General features: G+C 38.4%; 1 protein-coding gene across 7 annotated transcripts in view; it reads left to right on the top strand.

Annotated features, from left to right (window-relative positions):
* Nucleotides 1-23072, top strand: part of DCLK1 (doublecortin like kinase 1) — a 318321-nt gene that overhangs the window by 233705 nt on the left and 61544 nt on the right. For 4 of the 7 annotated variants that reach the window (XM_044777291.2, XM_070520527.1, XM_044777292.2 and 1 more), the window contains exon 6: nucleotides 8442-8536. In XM_044777291.2, coding sequence (XP_044633226.1) covers nucleotides 8442-8536 — 95 coding nt within the window. Of the gene's footprint in view, nucleotides 1-7342; nucleotides 7535-8441; nucleotides 8537-12296; nucleotides 17205-23072 lie in introns of those variants that run through there. The other 3 variants (XM_044777295.2, XM_044777294.2, XM_014832978.3) reach the window with 3 other exon arrangements.

The raw sequence follows: 23072 nt of genomic DNA, 5'->3' as shown, positions 1-23072 counted from the left end.
AACATAACTGAATCCCCATGGGTTGCCTTCCACCCATCCATTCAAGTATGAGCTGATGCACTTTCTTGCTCTCTGGAAGTTTATAGTCTATGGTAGAAACACTCCTGGCAACAACCATTCACTCATTCAGTGTTCATTGAGAACCCATCATGGACCAGCAATGCTGATATGCAAGAGTGAACATTCGAAAGAAGAAAAGATGGATGCCTTAGTTAATGACTTTCTACCATGACTGAAGCACCATTCTATACTCCCTGGCTTAAAACTTACTTGTATGTGACTCTGGAAATCCTGAAGTCTTTTTATTTATGCTATTCAAATTTTACTTCTTTATAGTTATATAAAATATTTTATGCAACATATGCAGATAAGACAAAAATCAAAGCTGGGGAAGTGAAGAGAATTTTAATCATCTTACCACTCCAATTTTTCAATATTTTTATTTATATCAAACATCTTCAAAGGCAGATTGCTAGCTATTAATTTTTAGCTCAATTTTTTCCTCTAGTATGGAGATTTCAGCCTTATACATTCTATGGAGGATCTTTTCTGCTTTGGGGTTCCAAGGGAATTGTTGAAAACATGATGCACCAAGAAAATCATGGGGGCTGATGATTAATCCCTTGTGTTTTTAGAATTTGTCCTGCATGTAAAGCTCAATCCTCCTTCCATTCTCTTGCCTTGCGCCCATCACTTCCCTCCTAGTGCTCACCCTCCACATCTCCACAGATGCTCTTCAAAACTTTGAACCATTGTCTTGACCCACTGTCTATGTGGAGGCAGCACCTCATGTCAACTGCTTTTATAAACTCCTCACTGTTAATCCCCCATGTTAATTAAATAAATATTTCCTGAGCATCTACTGTGTTCCAGGCATGTATTAGGTCCCAAGGATACAAAGATGATTAAGCCACAGTTCTTGTCTTCAAGTTCTTCAAAGAGACAAACATATATACTACTTACTATAATAGTGTAGTAAGTACTATGACAGCCCAGAGGATGAAGGGGTTAAATCACATTAATGAGATCAGAAAAAGCTTCCAAGAGAAAAGGACTTATAAATTGGGACTTGAAGGACCCTGCCAGGATAAGAAGGACCAGGGTGGTGTGACCACCTGAGAAAACAGTGTGAGCTAAGGCACAAAGGCATGAAAGTGTTGTATGGAATATTTAAGGAACACTTGCTAGTCCAGTGAAAATGAGGGAGAGATACTAGGAAAGAGCTGGAGAAGATGGTAGCGGCTCTGTTGGTTGTGGTCAGATTGCACAGGGCCATGAAGGCCTGATTTTGTTGTTGGTGTTAGGGGGTGAAAGGAGATTTTTAGTAAGGCCATGATTTGATTTTTATTTGAATTTTAGAAACAACAGTGTGATGTTAGAGAGGATGGTTACATATGAGGGGTCAAGGAAGGGCCGGGAAGGCTCCATGAGGCCACTCAGTCATCCTGGAAAGAAACCGTCAGGACAGAATTTAAGCAGCAATGTTGGGAATGGGGGAGACTTCAAAAGAGAAATGAAACCAGGAATTTAACTGGATATGTGGCCGAAGGAAGAGGGAGGAATCAGAGATGAGGAGCAGGTTTGTCAGTTGAGGAGGAGCGGTAGGGAATGAGTTCCACTTTGGACGTGTGGAATGTGAGATGCTTCAGAAACATCAGCAGGCAATTAGGAATATGTAACTGTGTTTAAGTCAGATTTGAGCTGCCAATGGGTATTTGGGAGATCCTGGCATATAGTAGTAACTTAAATAATAGACATGTAAGATAGTTCCCCCAACAACCCAACAAGAGATTTGTAAAGTAAGGATGAAAAGGGGAACATGGGGAGCATGTGCAATAATCAGAGTACATCAGAAGAGGCAAGAGAATGATGAGAAGGCAGTGACAGAAGACAGAAAGTTTTGAGATAGAGAAAGAGGCCAGAAATGTTCTATGTTAGGAAGCCAAGTAGCCTGAAAACTGAAAGGAGGTTATAGGATTTGGCAGTGAGGATACCACTGGTGACCTGTGAAAGATCCATTTCACGGGGCAAGACCAGACACTAGTGGATCATTCTCTGGGCATGTTGTCCTTGGGGGTCATGCTGGGACTGCTTTAGGGCTAACTCCCAGGCTTAACTCTGAGGGGAGACGGTCCTGCAATACCTGGTTGGGTGGGGGCAGAGCACCCACTGGGGACCAGGGGTCTGCAGAGGCCATCAGTCCCAGGGCCCCCAACCACCATAATCCTTGGTGCCCTAAGCACCTCATTCCCTTGTAATAACCACGGCCTGTTCTGGGATCCCAGCTGACACATTTTCACAGTTGTAAATCAAAGAACTCGAGATGATCCTATTTTATTCTTGAATTAATCTGTTTCCTTTTACCTAGAAATCATTTTTGACTCTTTTTTCCCCTCCCCTTCCACACTCAGTTTGTTACCAGTCGTCCTGGTTCCTCCTTTCAATGCTGTCCTAGGACTCTGGTTTCTCACAGGCTACAGAAACTGCTTGCTAGCTGGTCTCCTCCCTGCCTTTGTCCTCTGCTCCTTGCATCTGCCCTGCACACTGATGTCCGACTTGTTGCCATTGCTTATTGTCTGCCAAATGAAATCTGAACCCTTTATTCTCAGATGGAGAACTGTCTTGCTTTGGCCACAGTCTTCCTTTCCAGCCATATCTTCTATCTCCTCTGGACTTGTCCTACATCCTATAAACTAATTGAGATTTCCACCAGATACCCCTTGTGCTTGTCCACCTTGTACCTGTACTGTTATCACTTGGCCTAGAATCCTTCCTCTGTCACTTCAGCTCTCTAAAGCACGCACATCCAATTCAACCTAGCTGTCCTCTGTGAAACATTCCCTGATCACCTCACTGTTGAGGGTCTTCCCCACCTCTACAATCCCGTGACAATTGACTTGGCTCTCAGTCTACAGGTGACATGTTGTATCTCCCTACTAGGCTGCAAGGTTTCTGAGAGCAGGAGTTCTTTACACAATCTACAGTACTTCCAAGTTCATGGTAACTCTGGGTAAATGTTGACCAGATAAGTGAATTGAGAAATACTGGGATCTGTTCAAGTTGCCTAGGTTTTCTGAGGTTCAAGGGCTTTTTGTAAATATTTATTTAAAAATTAGCGCATAGAGCCATATCCCTTTCTCCAGCCTCACTTTTCCATTGACCTCCCCATTTCCCATTATTCTCAGTAGATAGTCCCTTTGAATTTGACCCATTGTCTCAGGTTAAGAAGAGAACGTAGACAAATGGAGAAAATCAGGGTTCCACCTCACCTCTGAGGTGAGCACCTATGAAGATAGAATTAGGACAAAACATCTTTTCCCAAGAGTGCCCCCCGATTAGAAAGTTGCCTGTTTTTTTCTCTTTGCTTCAGTTGACTCCATTTGCTTTTTCTTTCTTTCTTTCGCTTCTCAATAATGTAGCAAGCAATGGCCAAGGGCTGAGAAAAGAGACCGTACGGTATTTAAAGCTTCCTCCATGATCAGGGAGTGAGGGAAAGTCTAAGGCCAGCAGCTAGATCTCCTCAGCAACATGCCTGAATCGGCAGCCCCTGGACACACAAATGGACACCCAGATACATGCAGACACGTTCCCTCCTCTCATCCCTGTGGTGGAGCATCACAAATGGACTAGTCACCTTCGGTGCAGAAAGAAAATTGGGAAATGGCAAGGTGGATTTTCACGTCCAAAAAGTCGCTCACCTGGCAATTAGATCATCTTACTTGGAGATTCCTCTGATTTCAGTATCAGTTTGGGACATTTGTTAGCTTTCACTTGATGTCTGAGACTCTTGAGAAGAAACCCTATATCTTCACAAAGGGGTTGCTAAATTAACATGCACACATGAGACTAAAGTCAGCTAAAAGGAGCAATAAATTAGTAGTTCCAAACTCTAGAATGTTTTGGTAACCTTCATATTCAGTTATAAGCTTTTGGGACACAGGGACCAATGGACAGAGTCAGGCGCATAGTGAGTGTACACTGTGTGTACTGACTGGTTGATTATAGAACCCTGAATTCAGCCTGCAATGAGTAAATATAGTAGGATCATCCATCTAAAATGATGAAGGAAAAGATGAGACTGGATCCTTCATGAGGGGCTATGTGCTGTGACCGATTCATGCTGTTGTGTCCCTGACAGGCTTAGGTGATGGAGAGTTGAAAAAGAGAGGGGTGTGGATTAGGGATGAAAGGAGCAAGCTCCGCAGAGTTCTTCCACAGCCCTTTGGGGGCCAATTATATAATTGATCATCATGGAATCTGTGAATAATCCAGCCTAAGCGTAGCGCTTCTCATTCAGGAGGTAATAAGCAGAGCAAGGCATGCAGGATTTAAGGAAAATGTACCCAGACAGATCTGAGCAAAGGAAATCAGAACTAGATATAAGGCAGTGGATCTGAAAGTACTTTAGTATTCAGAGTTTAATGAATTCAGATTGAAATAATTAATGGTTAGATCTGCTTGGCCACTTAACAACAACCATGTTAAGTTGAATTTTCCTCCTTCAAGATAAAGAATTGTTTAATAAAGGCCTCTGTAAAGTAATACCATTTGTCAGTTGAATTTTAATAAGTTCTGTTAAATAAGTGACAAGGCCCTTTTTATTGGCTCTGAGGGACTTCTGGTATTACAGGATAAAAAACAACTGAACTCAATACGTATCAAACTTACTTATGAAATATAATTCTTTATTCCAGCAGTGATTCAACAATAAGGTGTGTGATGTTTTCTGGAAGTCGAGAACCATTTTAAGAAGTCACTAATGCTTTTCAGTTGGCCAAGTGGAAGAGTCTGAACAGAACTCTGATCCTAAGAATACCAGCCATTGCCAACTTTCAAGCAGGTTATGTTCCAAAAATGTTTGAATGTAGATGACTTGTCTGGCACTTGAGCTTTATTTTTCCAGAGATGGCAACACAAGTGGAAGCCTTGAGCCCGGTGGCTTTAAATAAAGGAGACAGGCCAGAGTGCCCCAGTGATAGAGAAACCTAGCTGTCTAAGGACTGTAGACAGAAGACAAGAGTCCTGGACATGTCCTGAGGTGCCAGGACAGGCCACTCATGGGAAAAGCATGCAGTTCTTTGAATAAGACATAAGTGAGATCCCTTTCTGGTTCTGCCACCTTCAGGCTGTTTGACTTTGGGAAAGTTACTTTTTTGAACCTCAGTTTCCTCATCTAAAACAGGAAAAATTACACCAACCTACAATGCAGAATTTTTTGTCTTTTTCTTTTTTTTTTTACTGGTTAGATGTATCAGGGCACAGACATTGCAGAATTGATGTCACATAAGATGCTTCAGTTTAACATGGCCCAACTCTCTATGTCCTTCCAAGCCTGCTCTCTTGCTAGCCGTAATCCTCTTCAAACAATCAGTTGCCACTTCCTATGGTTTTCTCTCTTAAATCTCTCTGGAATGTTTCCATTGACCTCCGCCCCCACTGCACCACCCTAGACTCAGCTACTCTATCTCTCTGACCACAGGACCCTTACATGTGCCACCCTCTTTCTTCCCTAGACATTCTCCTAAGGGATATCCTTGCACACATTATTGTTCTCTAATCCATTCTTGACAGAACAAGAGCTCTTGAGAGCTTTTTAAAATGCAAATCTGATCCCCTAGTTCCTGCTTAAAATCATTCAATAGCTTTATCATTGCCCTTTGGATAAAAACCAGACTCCTTAACATGAATTTTGAAGCCCTGCATTATGCAACCCCTGTCTACTCTCCATCCTCATTCATAAGGCTCTTTCTCTCCAACTCCACTTATCTGCTACGCTAACTTACTTAGGTCTCTTCATAGCACCACACTTGCTCCCTCCTCCGTGCCCAGCCATGAAACAGCTGGTCCCCTCAACCTGAAATACTTTTCCTTCATTGTGCCCTTCCCTGTTTCACCTAGAGAACTCCTACTAATGCTTAGGTTCTGGCTCCATTACCTCTTAACCTCTCTGTAGGATGGAGGCCAACCTTGACCCCATAAGTTGTTAGAATTCCAATAGCAAAACCCAATACTTCCCCTCTCTAAATACTTTATTGTGATTACTAGTTTAGTTATCTGATTTCCCTACAGGCTAGAAGGCTGGCAAGGGAAGGGAAGGCAGTAAAGACTACAGGTTTCCATTACCTAGGTTAGATTTTGGGCTCTGCCCCGCATTTGCTGGTTAAGTTGCTTATCATCTTCATGCCTCAGTTTCCTCATCTATAAAATAATACTTCCTCCCTCACAGAGTTATTGTGAGTGTTAAATGAGATAATATGCGAGTGTGTGTGTATGCACATATGTGTGTTTGCGTGTTAAATATATGTATGTAAGTTTAAGTGCATTAACTGGTCCATAGAAAATAACTCCAGCAAACTGAGATGCACACATAACGAGAACTTACTAAATGCAGGCTTTTTGTTGTTTTGTTTTGCTTTTTTAAGCAAGGTATTCCTAAGACTGTTTTCCTGGGAGTCCACTTTCTCTTTTTCTTTATTTTCCATTGGCTTGATAAGATTAGAGTCCCCAAAGTAAAAAATGTTAATACAGTGTTTGCTTCCCCATTTGCTCATTTTTTCCCAATCTGTGTAGCCTTTATGTGTGGTGTAAAGACATAAGGCAGAATAAAAGTGGGCAAAGAAAATGTTACATTCATAAAAATTGTGTTCCAGTCAACTCGTAGGGAACCTCTTGCCGTATTAGTTGTAGATTCTGCCTCTGCCCACAGTTCTTGCCTATTTCAGAGCCCTTCCCATACAGGCCACTGGCTGGGAAGTTCAGTATCAAGAGGCCTGAGCATCAAGCTCATTCAGCAAAGACAGGACTGTAGAATGCAAGCGAACTAAAGCATTCACAGTGCTTCCTACTTGAATCTGCCAAAAAATAGTTGTTGCTGTTTTTTTTTTAGAAGGAATCACCAAATACGTTTGAGAGGCAAAATTACAAATTAGTGCAGTATGGGTTATGTGACATTTTTTGAAGATCTTTGAAAAAGGTGACAGAACAAGGAGCTTCCCACTTTCATGGGCCCTCAGTTTTTGTGCAAATGTTGTGTGTGGAAAAGCAATAAACGCTGTACCTTGCCACTGAATTTTGTGAGGGTGTACTTATTCCCCGGTAGTCACCAGGCTTTGCAAGAGTTATTGTCATTTTGATTTTCAGATGAGTCACTGGGTCTCTTGCCCCCAGAGGCACTTCATTATGATTCAGTGCAAAGTACTGAAAGGGCTTGGGCTTCCGGGAGTTAGTGGTGTCTGGTGGGGGTTGCAGTGGCTCCGAGTTGGCATGAGGCTTAATTGACAACTTTGATGTAGCCTAAGACAGAACCCGCACCTCCCACTGCTGCTTAGAAGACGTCAGCCTTACGCAGAGAAGGCATCTGCTGGTGAATCCTGCATCTCATTCAGCCTGCTCTGGGAGCAGCCTTAGCCATCCTTAGCTAATCCAAACGCTTCCCGTTTCTGCGGGTCCTTGGCTTAGTGCTCAGAAGGGATTTCGCCTCTTGCTATTGTCAGGTTTAACACTAAGACTGTGTCCATGTTAGAACTCATAGAAGGTAAGTTCAATCCATTATGGCTCTCCCTCGTGGAAAATGTTTCTTATGCATCCTTGAGAATGTGTGTGTCTCATTGCTAATTCTACTTCACTGACTGTGGATGTAAAACATATAAAAATGTTGTCATTTTTACAGGTAAAATAATGGTGATCTTATATGTCTTTATCAAGTCATGTCTTTAAGTGTTCGATGTTGTTACTCAGACAAAAGAATTGCTTACTTGAGCTGTGTGGCTTTGATTCCGTTTAGTGATAATCTTGTGTAAAAGTCTGGAGAGTCGGGTAGAATTCCAGTGATTTAAACCTATTAAAGAGCAGCTTTTCTTTAGAGTAGCAGCACAGACAGATTGTGAGGAGTTCCTGAGTGTCTGCACCAATTACTTTGTCCTGTTTACGGCAGGTCCTTCAGAGTTAGGCTAGGGGGATGTACAGGGCACAAGTGAATGCAGGAACTTCTAGAAGTGAGGACAATGATCTTTTTAACAAGACACGGGGAATATCACTTGTGAGCTATGCTAATATTTACTCCTACTATGCGGTACTGGGAAGCTAAACCAAAAAATTAAGGGTGAATCCATTGAAAATGTCTCAGGACCTCAATCACGTGCCTCAAATCTCTATTGGTGCCATTAAAGGCATCATTAATAAATTCATCAGGAAAGTTGTGTAAAGTACATTTTAAAAAATCTTTATGTAAGCTGCTGCTCTGTTAAACACAGGATTAACAAAACAGTGAATTTCTAAAGAAGGTTATTCCCCAAAGCTTTTTTTCAGGACTACAGATGAAAAGCTGTCTGGAATTTTAGCAAATGTCCCTCCACAGTTGTTTGTTTTTCTGGAGAGATTATTTGTCGTGAAAGTTCTTTAACATGCCATTTTTTTCTCTCTGTGATTCTTTGTTCTTCTAGTTAATGGAACTCCTGGTAGTCAGCTCTCTACTCCGCGCTCGGGCAAATCACCAAGCCCATCACCCACCAGCCCAGGAAGCCTGCGGAAGCAGAGGGTAAGGAGATAAAGCAAGCTCTTTGTTTAAGACGGGTCTGAGCCGTGGTGCAGAATGGCACAGGTGCCAGCAAATGTCTCTCTCATAATCAGGCTGCTTGACTCTAAGTGTAATAATCAGGCAAGGGCAGGTGGTGACCAATGGCAGGTCACATTATGGCTGTGGTTTCACTTGCTGTAACTCAGGGCTCTTAATTTCTCTGTAAACTTGTCCAAATCGTAACTCTGAGAAGAATAAACAGTTGCTGCTTCCCTGTTAAATACCCCACTCTTTTTGTCCTGAATGCACAACTTTATTGGCACTGCTTTCTAAGCTTCCTTAGTTGTAACAAGATTTATTAGACATTATCACTGATCATCAGCCTTCCTTAAGAAGAAAAGGAAAAGTGCCGTTGTTGGACAGGTGGGCCATGGTGAGGAGTTGCTTTATGGCATAGAGTGGTGGTCCAGAGTGGCTTGGAGTCCATGGCACAAGGAATGGGTACATGTGACATGTGCTTTTGTGAATGAAACCCACACGAGCACCTTCTCTTTCATTACTACTTGCCTTTATTTTTTAACTTCTTGTGTAATAACGGAGAAGTTGACTGAGCTTGGAGACCAAAGTCAAACAGTTACTGGAGACAGTGTTAGCTTCTCTATGCTAAGCGAGGGGTGAGGATTAGCAATTCTTTCAGGATGGAAGAACTACTCTTCTTATCCTCTCACAACCTGTACTGTTCGTCTTTTCCGGTAATACCAGGGCAAGAACACAAGGAGTGGGAAGGGAAGGTGGGGGAAGGTGCAGTGGAGGAAATGGAAGGCCTTTCATTGTCCAGATTTCCCAGGTGCAGAGGGAGGAGTATGTGCTTTTAGGAGGCTTTATGATGGGGCTCATCGAACATTTTAATCAGCAGGGGCTCCCTGGAGGCTTCTGAACTCAAAGCCTGGCATCTGGAATTTGGTTTCTTTTACTATGTGTTTTAAAATGAGACTTCTAAGTTCCATCGGTCAAAACTGCATCCAAGATGGAGGCTTCTCTCTTCAAGCCTCTTGCCAAGGTTGTGTTCACACACCACTCTCTGTCGGGGGCAGGGGACTCAGTCAGTCCCCAATCCCTTTGCAGTCTCACCCACCAATTATCAGGTTGTATTGTCTTTCTCCGCTATCCTCCTGGCAGCAGGTTTAGCTTGTTTAGATTATTTGATGAGGCCTGGGGTTTGGCACCAGCTCCTCCACTAAATGGCTGTGGTATCTTAGATATGTCTGTTATCCTCTCCAGGCCTCAGTGGGAAAAAAAAAAGAGGCTCTTTCCATGCAGAAAACTCAATAATTTTATTCCAGTTTCATCTGAATGTTGTCACTATGGTTTTCTTCTTGGCCACAGTCTAATCTGGTATTTTCAAATACTGCAATCATTAGTGAACTATTAAAAGAAGAACTGACCAAATTCCTTTACTCTCCCAAATGTCTGTCCTTGAGTGGAGGAAGCGGTAGTGGAGTGATTCTTTCCTTGTAAGTTTTGCCCAACAAGGTCCCCATCCATAGGGGCCGCCATTAGGATATGGCACGGATAGGGCCCTCTTTCATAGAACGTTCTCACTTTTGAAGTGTGTACTTTGGAGAATGCACCTGGCATAGAAATCCCTCTTCATCATTTGAGCTAATTAAAGTCACATTCAGGATGTAGCTCATGCTTAGTGGTTGAGATTAAATGAGAGAGACTGAGAATCCTTGCCACGAATCTGAGCTTCTCGCCCTGCTTGCTTATTATGAGACCTTCATCTTTGGGCTGTAAAGCACTTTGCTCAACTGCCCCTTTGTTGGCAGAATGAGGCTAGAATTTGCTTCTTCTGCCCTCTGTATTCTCTACTTCACTATGATTTTGTCCAACTGAGGCAGAAAATTTCCATCCAGCTCCCAGCAGCTGTGTGGCTGATGGCTTATGAAATTGACATTGCCAGCACTTGGGAAATGTTTATAAGGGATGTTTCTCTTATAGATTCTTCGTTTTGTCGTTTAAACTACCAATGCAAGCACCGTACTTGAGAGGGGAAAACAATTCCATTTGTTTTAGGGAGACAAAGCATTTATCATCATCTGAAAACATTTTTTAAGCACATGTTATTCAGAGCAGAGCAGTGGATAATTCAGAGACAGTTCAGTTTCCCGGCTTTTGAATTTAGACCATAAATGAACATCCTCCATCCATGTACCATGTCATTGTGTGGAGACACTCCCAGCTGCTTCAGCAAGAGGAGCTTTCATCTTGGTGTGGAGGCAGTTGCATCAAAGAAGCCCTCCCAGTTAAAATCGGCCTAGAATTCCTCTAAAAACTGATCCTGTTTCAAATTTGGTTAATGTTCCTCTCAAATGGTTGGCTATACTCCTATGCAGGAAATACTGAAATAAGTGAAAGATGGCAAGTGCTAAAAGAAGACACTTCAAAGAATAAATTAACTCTTTTTATTGCAAATTGGAAAACAGTAGCTACTTCTATTTTTCCTTCTGTGTTGCTTAGCAACATGGCCAGGAAAATGAGTTGGCTGTCCCCCCCCCAACACGCATGCGCCCGCGCACACACACACACACTCACGCTTCCTACCTCATTTTAAAACACAGGAACATAAGTTGTGGGGGGGTTTTAAATGGAATGTTGAGACATTTGACTGCTTTCTTTACAAATAACAAAAATTTATAGTTTTATTTTTATTAATTATGATGATTTAATCAGCTTTTTTCCCTTACCTTAAAATCACATTTTTATATTATCTCTTTTGGTATTTTCGAATAGTCATATGCAATAAGAGTCTGAATGCCAGATGTTTTTCTTTATAAAAGTATTAGTGGCAATGGACCAAGCAACCTCCCTCTTTTTCCAAAACACTGTTATTTAAGTTGCTGTCTAGAAGCTTTTGACGGGTCACAGAAGCAGGTGTCGGAGGATCTTGTCCATCCATGAACTTTTTGGGGGCCCCTTTCTTAATACATGAGGAAGAAATGTGTTGTGTTGTGTAGGTTGAATGAAGCGCCCCATTATACTCCCACATCGCTGACTTTGTAGATTATCTGATCAGTCAGATGATGTGAGGAGTGGGTGGTACAAATTAGAAAAGAAGCCAGGATTCTAGACACTCTCTGCAGATCTGAGCTGGTTGCCTGGCTACCAACAGAGAGATCTCCTAGCAGAAAGGGGTGGAGTAAAGAAGAGGTTGGTGATGGGTGAGTGGTTGGGGAACTGGGAAGAGCTTTGGGAAGGGAGTGGGGAGATCAAATTTGCATTCTTTCTGTCTTCCAAACATAAAATTTTGAAAAGGCAGTGTTTATTGGGCTTATGTGATGTGAAAATGCAACACTTGACTTGCGGCTCTGGGACCAGAATTTGCTGAATGCCAGCTGGGGCTCCTAATAAATTATTTTGTAAGGTAAGCACATCCCTCTTGCACCCAGAATGAGAAGGAAATACTCAAGGAAGAATTGCGTGGATACATAGTAGCAGAGTTGGCATTGACAGACCTCAGGGACTATAAAACTCAACTGAACAGGAAAGAAGGCAAAAGCTCATAAGCAGATAAAGCCAATAAGGCAAAATAAGCACCACTGTGTCTATGTAGATGGTTTCTCAATTACAGTCTTTCCTCCTGTTCAAATTTGGTAACTCCAAAAGGTCCAATGACATTACAAACCAAGGATGCTCATTCAGTGTTGCTCCACTCCTAAGAGAGCCACAGGGCACCCAAGAAAGCCAAGTAAACAAATCTATACCGCCCTTCATCTTACAGGACCTGTATCGCCCCCTCTCTTCGGATGATTTGGATTCAGTAGGAGACTCAGTGTAAAAGAAACAATGGAGCAATGTATATGGTTTGTGATTGCGTGAAGGTTTCACATTTCCTAAGCAAAAATCTAACAGCAAAATACACAAAAGAGTTTTGCATACCTTGAAATTATGAAGCCCAAATCAAAGAAGAGTAAATATACAGGCATTTTATATTCATGATGTTAATCCTTGAAGGAGATTTTTTTTTTAGATCTCCTACATTGATTTGATCAGGGAGCTTGAACACAAACTTGCTTAGTTGCTGAGATTTTTGTGCGAGGCCTGGCTCTAGGTGAATTTCATACATGGACCCAATATTGAGTATAAGAACATGCTAATGATGTAGCAATACAGAGTCATAATTTCTGTAGATGGAGTTTTCATTTTAATCATAAGTAGTCACATAGATACAATGTTTCTATACTTTTGGTTAAGCAGATTAAAATGTCATTAGCAGGCATATTTTTTCTTAAAGTTGTATTCTTTTTAAAATTTGGATTGCTGATTTTTTGAAGGTACTACAAAATAATAAAAATATTCAAGTAGATTTTTCTTTCTTTCTAGACAGTGGACAAAGCTACTTGTCATTTTGTGGGTTAACATATTGGAGGAAAAACTCTCATGTCAGGGACACATCTCACGAAGACTCTGATGTTAGATATTAAGAACTTTCCTTGTTTCTGTTGTCAAGTAAATTTTATTTTTTAAATATCTTTTATTGGAAACAGCATGATTATAGCTTAAACTATATACCAACATGAAGAACTTGTTCAGTGGCTTTGCTATAAATTATACAATTCCTCCCTATAGCCATATATGTAATTTTTCAAATATGTAAAAGCTAAAGCCAGAAATCTTTTTCTTTTCTTTTTTTTTTTAGCACACAGACCTAAAAAAATCATGTCTGGACTTCTTCCAAAAAATCAATTTGAAAAGCAGAATTCTCTTACATAGTGCTATATAAATCAGGCCCAAAATATCCAAATCTCCATTTTGATAAATCCTGAATCTTGCTGATGTTTTGGAAATTTTCATATGCAAAACTCCTTTTGTGTTAAACCAAGTAAGTCTATGATTATAACCCATTTTTAAACATTAACCTACTAATTCTGCTCTTCTAGTCCTCTTTTTAAAAAATTATAGTCAGCTTTGCTTAAACATAAAATGATTATTTTAAAATCTGAATGTTAAAAGTTAATGTGTATGGTCTGTTGTATTTAGCCATATCCTAGTGATCACTTAGTTTTACTAGTTCAAACACTAACAATTTAAGACTTGTGAAGCATGATTTTTATTTTCTACAGACTTGACATATCTCAGTAGGTGATAAATTAAAAATGTATTTTATGCCATTTGGAGGCTTTTACTTGAGTCTTTTTCAAATTTTACTTGAAAATTGAATTTAAAAACAAAATGTTTGATTCAAGATGGAGAGAAATTCAGTTGTCATATACTGTTTTAAATGTTATCAATTTATCTCCTTGATAAATTGCTCAACTATCAAATTTTACCATCTGGTTTATAGTTACATATGTTACCATCTCACTTTCCAAGTGAATAAAATATTCCTTCCAAAAGAAGAAAAAAAAGTCCAGGCACTCTAACAGCATTTGAAAACTTAGGCTTATAGTAATTAGTGCCTCATTATCCTGTCTGTTGGAGAGAAAGACACTTCTCTGGCAGGTTATTCGAGAACCACAAACTGAACCATTCCATCTTGAAAGAACAATTCATAATAATACCTGTTCCAGACTTAAGGTTTTAAAACTGTTCCCAATAGAAATGAACAGAGGCTCCTGCTGAGATCAAAAGACTGCTTTGTTTTAGCTGAAACAGTAAACATCTGTGAAGTTGCCTGTGGTGGTGTCTGTTCTAGTTATGTCTTCGTAAAATACGTTACTTCATACAATTGAGTCCATAAAAGATTAGTATGTCTTTGACTGAACTGTCAAAAATGCATTGAAAGCAGTGGAACAGTTAACTTAAATCTGGTGGGGTCAGATGGTCCAGAACTAAAATAAATTCCAATAATTTTAACTTCTCTGCGCTGTCAATCTTACGGACAACTACTGCTTAGAGAGGTCTGATAAATGCTATTTGTTCTGGATAAGTGGCAGATATTACCAATTGATATGAAACCCATGGCTTTGTTTAGACACGGAAAAAAGAAACTGGACTTGTACTAATTGCCGATAGATATCATGGCCAACTTTCCATTCAAGCAGTTCCAAGGGAAATGCTATTCCACAGCATTTAATCTTTTGAACATATGACTTTTATTAAAGGACTGTTCATGGGGCGATATATATCATTTACTTTTGAAACTAAAGTCCCTCAGAGATTGAAATAGCACACCATTTATAGACTTTGAAATCTCTTTCTATGCAGAACGTAATTCCATTATACTAAAGTAGAAATAAAAAAATCCTTAGCTACAAACCAGAACTTTTCAGCTCATTGATGGAACCAAATTGATGATTTAAAGACACTTAAAACTTACTTATAGAAGTTTTTTGAAAAATTAGACACTGAATTTTAAAAGTGTTCCATTGAACGGGAAAGAACTCCAGCAAAAGCCATGGATTTTTGTCCTTATGTTAAACCTTAAATGTGCTGTGAAGACATTGTGCTCTAGTTAAAAGTTTGATACTTTTTCATTTGCACTCACCTTTTTTCCTTAGACGTTATAGAAAAAGATATGATAAATATTTCACTGCTCTCAGCATTTTAGAAATGCAAAAACCTAATAGTATATCAAGTGTGAAGGTCAGTGTGAACTCAGAAGACTGGTTCTGAAAGCCACATGCTTTATTTCTTGTCTTGCTTAATCAATTAAGTGGGGGAAAAAATCCACAGTGTTTCTATACTGTCATAGGCTTTTAAGAAGTATCAGGTTTACCCATCTGTACACATTCCTGTGTTCTTATATTGGCTCATCTAAATACTAAAAGATCAAGTGGTATCTTCTAAAAACCTTCTGAACCAGCATTTATGTACTATATGTGTTCCCTGTGTTAGCCAGTAGGGATATTTTGGTTGCATCCACTGCAGATTTATACATGATTGGGTTCTTTTTTTTTTTCTTTTAAAAGCAACAAAGTCTAAAACCCAGATTTCTTAATACTAATGAATGAAAATGTAGACTAATATTCCTGAAAAATAATAAAATAATTCCATGTATTTTAGCTATTGGACTACTAAACTTTTCATATGTGGCCATATATCTATACAGGTATGTGGGTGTTTATGTAAATTTGCAGGGCTCAGTGTGTATGTGGATGTGCTTATGTATTTGTATATGTTTGTAGACCATGAATAGTAAAGTATGGTATTTGTGACACAGCCTTATAAGTTACTGGCTCTTGTGGAATTTCATGTAAAGCCTTCATGTCCTAAATTATAATAGGTCATATTAAGATATGACCTATTAGTTGGGGCATGTTTAAGTTCAAAAGTAGTTCGCTTAACTAGTATGACAAAATGGTTCCAAATAATCAGACATGCTGATTTATTTTTTTAAAAAATTGGAATCCAGATAAATGAAAAATTTGAAATTGAGATAAATATTGTGTTTAAGTATTAAGTATAAGCACACATTAATGTTTATATTGTTATGTCTTAATATTCAATTGTTAAAATGATTTAATAGTATCACTAATGTTTCTCTAATGTGTGCGTATTGATGACATGTAATGATTGTCAACCAGTGTTCACTAAAAAATGGAATACTGATTTACAGAGTTGTGAGTAGTTGAGTATTATATTGAAGCATAAATGGAAGAGAATCCAGACTATATTTGATTTGAAGTAAGTTTAATGACAAAGCCAGATAACCTATAAGGTAATTTTGTATGTTCTTTCAAAACGCTATTCTAAACTGTTGACATGTTTTCAGTAGTAACCTTACTATACTTGTTATATGTGTGTGTATATCTATATAAATATATACACACTTGAAAATGTTCATGGAATGAATTTACCATATATGCATACATTTGCCCATTTATGTGTATTTGCATTAGCCTTGCTAGCGTCTCTAATTCTGCTTGTTAGTGACAGCTGTATCTGATTGAGAAATTCCATAGAAGTACAGTGTGAAAATTAGAGATATAGCGAATTCAATGTACCAATTGCCTGAAGCAGTTTGTTATACTGTCAGTTGAAAATATTTGTAATTTTGTGCCTGTGACGCATGTGGAAAAGATAGGAAATCTGAGGCCCTAGCTATAATTTTTATGAGTGCATGATATATAGTGTCTTTAAAATGTGGTTCGTTTTAGTAAAGATGATGGATAAATTCCAACTAGTATACATGATGCATGTAATACTTGGGTGTTTTTATTATATATGGCCACAAAATGTTTTTGAAGCCAAGATAGTGGGTATCTGAAAGGTTGTAGGCAAAGAATTATGAAAGTTAATTTTCTTGTGATGTGTTTTTTGAGTTTATATTCACCAACAAGCAAGGAATGGAGTTTATTTGTTCTAAGGACTTTTTACTTTCATTGAAATACGTTATGAATATTGTAAATTCGGATAAAATTTTTATAAACAGGTTGACCTAATTTCTGCTTACAATTTGAGTTGCTTGGATGTGTATTCATCTCTTAAGAGCATTTGATGTTAAAATGTTTCAAACAGCATTATGTTTTAAAGTCCATCAGTATAGGCCATCAGCAGAGTTTTATAGAGCTAAACAAGGAAATGTTCCATTGAACTACACAATTTTGAAAGTTCCATCACTTTGTGCTTTTGTTTTTTTGTAAAATGTTGTACCTTGTGTTTCACACTGGACCATATTCTTCCTCTAAAAGTTAACTTTGTGACACTCACCACCTTAGAATGACTATACAATAAACAGAAAAAACCACGTGTGTTGTTCAGTGAGTTTCTTTCAGAAAACTTGGTAAGTAGATGTTGACATTGAAATGACCATGTCGGATAAGGGTTACTTTCGTCATTATATTTATGGCATTCTTGTGATGTAATTAGCATCAGCAAGTGATATTTGAGATACTGCAGAATGGCACCACGTGACTCCTAATGTCTAAAATAACAATGATAACAACAAAATAAGACTATTTGATGAAGAATTTTATTTCAGTTGGTTACATTAAAATCGTTAATACGCTTTCCTCTTGGGGTTTCCTTAAGGATGAATTTGTCAGACAAATAGGCAACTGGTTGAAAAAAGAAATTAACATGCATTATTTAAATATACGAGCTGTGTCCTGGACTTGAAGGCATTTTTCCCAAGGTCATCTAATTTGCAGGGGGGAAAAATGTACATGTGTATATGCATATGTGTGTGTGTGTGCCAGTTACTGTAAAAGCACTGAAAAAATAAATATGTAAAATAAGCAGATACACAATAAAATAAATAATTATGATAATAGAATACTTGATTCTCCAACTTTAATTTGGGACAAAAATCCATAATCTGGGAGAAAAGAAAATCTACTGGCCTAGTTAGAAAAAATATTTTACATTAAAGTTATTATAGAAGTCCAAAGTTCTGATTTTAAATCTAACATTTTTAATAGGTTCATTTTAACCTTAAAAATATAGGTTGCTTTAATTAGTTCTCTTTATTATTTTCATGATAACCTAAATGTAATCAATGCCCAAAGCAATGATACAACTGGAAGGAATGTTTACAAATTTATAAAATGCCAAATTGTGTTTATACTTTCTTCATATAATAGAGTTTAAAATAAAATGTAGCAGGGTCCTGGAAGAGTAGTGAGCTCCCTTCATCACTGGTTGGGAATCCCATTTGAGGAGTAAACCATGAAGGGCATCATTATTTTATCTCTTGGGGGTAAACTAGATGACTTCCTGGTCCCCTTCCAACCTATGATTTCATGAAGGGTAATTCATAAGAGTAGACATTGTGCCCCACTTCCCCTCAGTCTCTTCAAGACAAATAGTTCAGACTCTGAATTTATAGATCTTGGCCTAAGGGAGTATAGCAACTGGATGGTAGAGGCAAAGAAGACTGCCTAATGTGACAAAGTTGTAACCAAATACATTTGTTTTTGAAATCTTGGCTCCTGTGGCTTTACTAACATAGACTGAATGTCAATGTTCCCATTTTCACTTTTTCTTCCTCTAAGCAAACCAATTTCATTAATGACAGTTCTCCAGTCTTTTAAAAACTTTGACCAAATCTTTATGATAATATTTTACGTTTTTCAGTATTCATTCTTAGTTACGCACTTGATCGCCTATATCATAGACTCTATTTAGGCTAAATAATCTATGAAGAAAGCAGACAAAGTAATTTGGAAAAAGGAGTTCCCTCTGTGCCTTGTTTCAAATAATGGAGCCTTATTAGTTATTGCAGATTAATATCACTAACTTAGTATTCTATATCTACTTAGAAAATAAATAAATGTCTGGTTTTTCTGTATACACATAGAATCCCGTGGATTTCAAGCTCTCTACAGCAAGATTATGATTTAATTTTGTAACATGAGGGCATTTATAGAGATTCTGTAGACTTCAAGTCAAGATCACCAAGACAACTGTTTGAGTTTGTTAAATATTTATTGGTTGTGTTTCCTTTATAAAGTTGATTTCTAAACCCTTTTTACCATTTTCCAAATCAGTATTAACAAAGTAATAACTGTATGCCAAGACAAAATGTGAGGTGGAAGTAATACTATTATCCAGCCAAAGCTAAAGTTATCTGGTAGGAGTTTTCTAGCTTGGTTAGATCCATTGGATCAATTGGACATTTTCTAAGTCTTTATTTAGTGTGGACTCCAGCTGAGAGACACCATTAATACACATGACAGGAATAACTCATACCATTTATATTTAAAATGAACCATTTTTTATTCCGTAGTCATCAGATACATCTTGGTAAAATGTGGTTAGAGCTGTTATGTCAGCTTTCTCACTTACTTGGAAAGTGTGATATGTTCTCCATCTGTTATGTGATTCCAAGCTAAATAGCTACACTTAGGATGTGTTCTTTCTTAGGGAAATGCTTTTATGAAGGTGTGCCATAAAAGCATCCAGGTGCCGGCAACCTGCCCGCCTGGTTCCCATTAAATCTGCTGGGAGGTGATGACATTTCCAATGTCACAGTATCTCTTAGAGCAGCTAATTGCATTAAATTCTAAAATAACTGTATGTTTTGTACTGTATACCCAGATGCCTTGGAATTAGCAGACTGACTGAAGCAAACACAAAATCTTATCATCATGGATACTCTAAAATGGTTTATCTGCTCAGAAAAACCAAATAAGTAAATTGATTTCATTTATAAGCATGCAAAAATAAGTGAGCTTTTTAGCTTCTGTTGGTCATAATTAAAGGCTGATTAATCTCATTGGATTAATTCTAAAGAACAAGAATTTACACATTTTCCCTTTACTATTTTCAAAATCCTTCAATCAGACTTATGAACAGTAATAAAAATCTTCCATCACCATCTAAGTTAGTGTATTTAGGGTTAGTAACAAGCATACACAAAGAGCTATGCCCATTACTGAATTACTTCAACTGGGAGAGAGAGCAGAAGTGTTAGGTGACAAAATCAGAATCCAAAAAATAACAGGCTGGCAGGATATGAGGTAATAAATATGACATTTAACATGAATAAATGAGAAGTTTTAGACTTGATTTGAAATACCAAACTCCCAAATACAGAATAGGGAGACTTGACATAACTATGAGCTCAGTGCAAGGCTGGAAAGTTACCGTGCTATCAATAAGCCAGAATGCTCTTGAAGTATATTAATATTCTGTTCACAAGGAAGAAAGCTCTATCCTTCTGTGCTCTGTGCTGGTCAGGGTACACTTAGACTATTGCACTTGTTTTGAGCACCAGAATTAACAAGAGATATTGACAACTGGAGTGTGTCCACAGGAGGGTGAAGGTCATGGAGCCCTGTGACATGATGAACAACCAAAGAAACTGGGAATGTTCAAATTGAAAAAGAGAAGACACACAAGGGGCCGAGTAGCTATTTCCAGATATCTGAAGCACTGTCATATGAGAAATGGATTAGAACTGTACTCAGTGGCTCCAGAGGTGAGACCTAAGACAAACAAATGGAAAACGTACATGGGGCATCATTTCAACTTAACTTAAGGAGGCCCTTTCTTTGCCTCATAGCCTCGGGAAGTAATGTGTTCAGAACTGGAGGAGTTTGGACAGAGGCCATCTGACCACATAGCTGGGATGTTTATAGTGGGAATTTGGTCTCTGGATGGAAGTAGTATGGAATAAGTAATATTTAAGGTCCATTCCAGTCCCTGAAGTTCTTTGAATCCATGAATGGTTGTTGTCTTGGAAAAGTGTATAATGTTAACTATCTTCTTTGGGCATTAGAAATCTAGAACATTTATTTTACTCTATTTGAGTGTAATAAATAAAATGAAGACTTTCCATTTTCAGAGTACTCTATTTGTAATTAAATAAGCTTTTCTCTTAAAATTGTTTGTTACACTCAGACACCCTGAAATTTGAAATGACTTGGGGTATGTTTTTAAACCTAAATTGAAAATAAGCAATTTTAAACATAAGCAAACTTGTGTTAACCCTGCTTTTTTTTTTAACCAGAGCCTATAAACTTTGCCGGGTTTCTGTTCATAAGGCGGAGAAAACACAGCTGGTGTTGTGGCAAGCATTCAGGGCATCAGACTTTTGGTGGCACTGTTGAAAGTGCAATTCATTAGTTAATAAAGGTGTTTAGTGAATAATATCCAGCAAGTAGATAGAACATTACAGTTTAAAAGATGTTTTCATATACTTTGAGTCAGAGTTCTGTATTGAGTATCTGACGTTCTTATTAAAAGAACAAGCTTTTGGAACTGAGTACATAAATTGTGGATATCTTTGCTGGGAAACACGCTACTAGTCTATTAATTCGGGTGCTTGATGAAAGAATGTCTTTGTATTCTAAAATTTAAAACACCATATGACAAGACAGCACCTGCCACTCCAAACCAAAATGTGTCGACATTTTTAAACACCATTTGCCATGCTGCTGGAAGAGATTCAAGGATCAAAAAGCCCAGAAGAGAGGTCTACATTTTAGATATTTTCTTACTGCTTTTCTGCTTGGAATATCATTATTTCTACAGCAAAAGCAATGACATGGGGGATAAAAGATCTCACTGTTCTGGAAAACATGCAACCTTCCCCTCAAATGTGGTAATGTTAATGTTTATTTTCTCCAGACACTGACATCATAAATCTGCCTGTCTCAGCCTTGTATTCCAATATTATAAATACAAGATTTTCACAGACAGACAAAAATCCGTAAAAGTCAGCAGAGCATAGCTCATACATTTACAGTACCTTCAACAGAGCTGGTTATGACTACATAGTTAGTGTCACACCAAGAAAAACTCTGTTTCAAGGTCACAATCTGAACCTCTCTTTCTAGGCTGACATAGGACAAATGTGGACTGCTGGTCACAAAGGGAGCCTCGATGAGAGAAGACAGAAAAACAGCTCCAGTCACCAGGCTGATTGATGGGGGATTCTTATGATTTTGGAAAATAAAGAGCACATAGTTTTTGTGGACAAACTGTCACATTCAGGGGTATACTAGAGTATTCACAAAACTTCTAGAATATCCTATAAGAAAACAGATGCATCACTGCTATGAATTTTACTTTTATTCCAATTGTGTCAACTGTTGTCAGCTTTGATGAACTCATCCAATGGAAAATACTCATCTTAGCCACACCCAGGAAAGTGTCCTATGGCAGTTGACTCAAATGGCCCTGCAGTGATTTAAGTAGCATTTCCCTAACTATATTAATCATTTTAATTAATCTTTGGTGAAAACTAAAACCTTTGAATTTCCTATGCAAGATACTGTTGGGCATAATGAAATTATGTAAAACTTCTCTCTCCTCTTGCTTTGTACACATTAAGGCTGGATGGAATGGGGAGGAGGTTGAAGGGAGACAGGTAAGCAGAGGAAAAATAGGTCAACTTTGCTTCTCGCCACCTCTTCATTATTAATTCAACTACAGATGCTCTTTCCCTTCTCTCTGCTCCACAGACAGCCGGCACCATGAGCCAATGCCGCCCCCTCACCGCCTCCTGCTCCCATCAGGCCAACCAAGTGGATAAACCCAGGGAAACAGAAGGAAGATCTTTTAGGACAAGCTGTGTTCACTATTTAGAAATAGCATTGAAATGTGCAAATTGTTTTCTCAAGGAATAGATGCAGAAATGGAAAGATTCATTGTTAAAGTACTACCCCATGACTGATCATAGTATTAAATATTTGGCATTGTTTCATCCTCTGAGCTTTGTAATATAGTTGTTACCCTGTTTGCTCTCATGAGTCTTGGATCAAAATATGCTAAAAATACAAGGGTATCACCAAGCTTAGGCTTTTATTCCTGTCTTTGCCTCAGACTTATTATGTAATATTTAACATATGGATAACCTGCTTAGTGCTTGTTTCTTTATCTCAAAGTGGAATTAACAAACCCACTCTTTAACCTTTCTCCAAGGATGTGGTAAGGCTGAATATTTTTTTTTAGGCTATTCCATAAAAACAAACTGAAGAGGAATTCTTTTTTCTATGGTAAGAGTAGAAAAAATATTGGATGAGATCAGAATGGCGCGGTATCTAAGGCCTGTTTGCAGATAGACTGTGGAAAAGTGAGGTGAGATGCCTAAAATCTGACAAACCTAAACAGCGAGCTAAAGGATGCTAATTTTGAGAAAAAGGAATAAAAAGTCGTGGAACATCCAAAT

The sequence above is a fragment of the Equus asinus genome, chromosome 11, assembly GCF_041296235.1.
Source record: "Equus asinus isolate D_3611 breed Donkey chromosome 11, EquAss-T2T_v2, whole genome shotgun sequence".
NCBI classification, from domain to species: domain Eukaryota; kingdom Metazoa; phylum Chordata; class Mammalia; order Perissodactyla; family Equidae; genus Equus; species Equus asinus.
Note: the sequence above shows the minus strand (reverse complement) of the source record. Positions and strands in the feature narration are given on the sequence as shown.